Source organism: Arachis ipaensis, chromosome B01 (assembly GCF_000816755.2).
Source record: "Arachis ipaensis cultivar K30076 chromosome B01, Araip1.1, whole genome shotgun sequence".
NCBI classification, from domain to species: domain Eukaryota; kingdom Viridiplantae; phylum Streptophyta; class Magnoliopsida; order Fabales; family Fabaceae; genus Arachis; species Arachis ipaensis.
Window position 1 is genome coordinate 3,037,572 of NC_029785.2, and position 383 is coordinate 3,037,954.

A 383-nucleotide genomic window follows, 5' to 3' on the forward strand; every position below is an offset into this window, starting at 1 on the left:
TTAATTATTCTATAAATATAAAAAAAATAAGCTATTTTATTATCAAGCATGATTAATTAGAGTGAGTGAGTATAAAAGGAAAATTACCAGATAAGGCAACTAAGTCCTTGACATCAAGGCCATGTGACTTAAAATTGGAAATTAGGGTACTAAGGTTAGAAGTGGGAGGTGGAATTACACCAGTGTTGGCAGCTGTGAAATTTGCTGTTCTTGAATCCCTTCTTCCAAGTTTCACATCCCAAAAAGGCCCTCCAAGCTTAACAAATAAAGCAAAATAAATTATGATAAACATTGTTGTCATTTTTATTACTAGTAATATCCTAAGTTAGTTTTTTAAAAATTTTAATCTAATTTTTAATATATTTTTAATTATTAAATCAGTT

General features: G+C 27.9%; 1 protein-coding gene across 1 annotated transcript in view; it reads right to left on the minus strand.

Moving 5' to 3' along the window:
- The window catches only part of LOC107643176 (peroxidase 4), a 4,013-nt gene that overhangs the window by 1,945 nt on the left and 1,685 nt on the right, over positions 1–383 (minus strand). Inside the window, exon 3 of the mRNA XM_016346789.2 lies at positions 88–256. Within this exon, the coding sequence (XP_016202275.1) occupies positions 88–256 (169 nt within the window). The remainder of the gene's footprint in view (positions 1–87; positions 257–383) is intronic.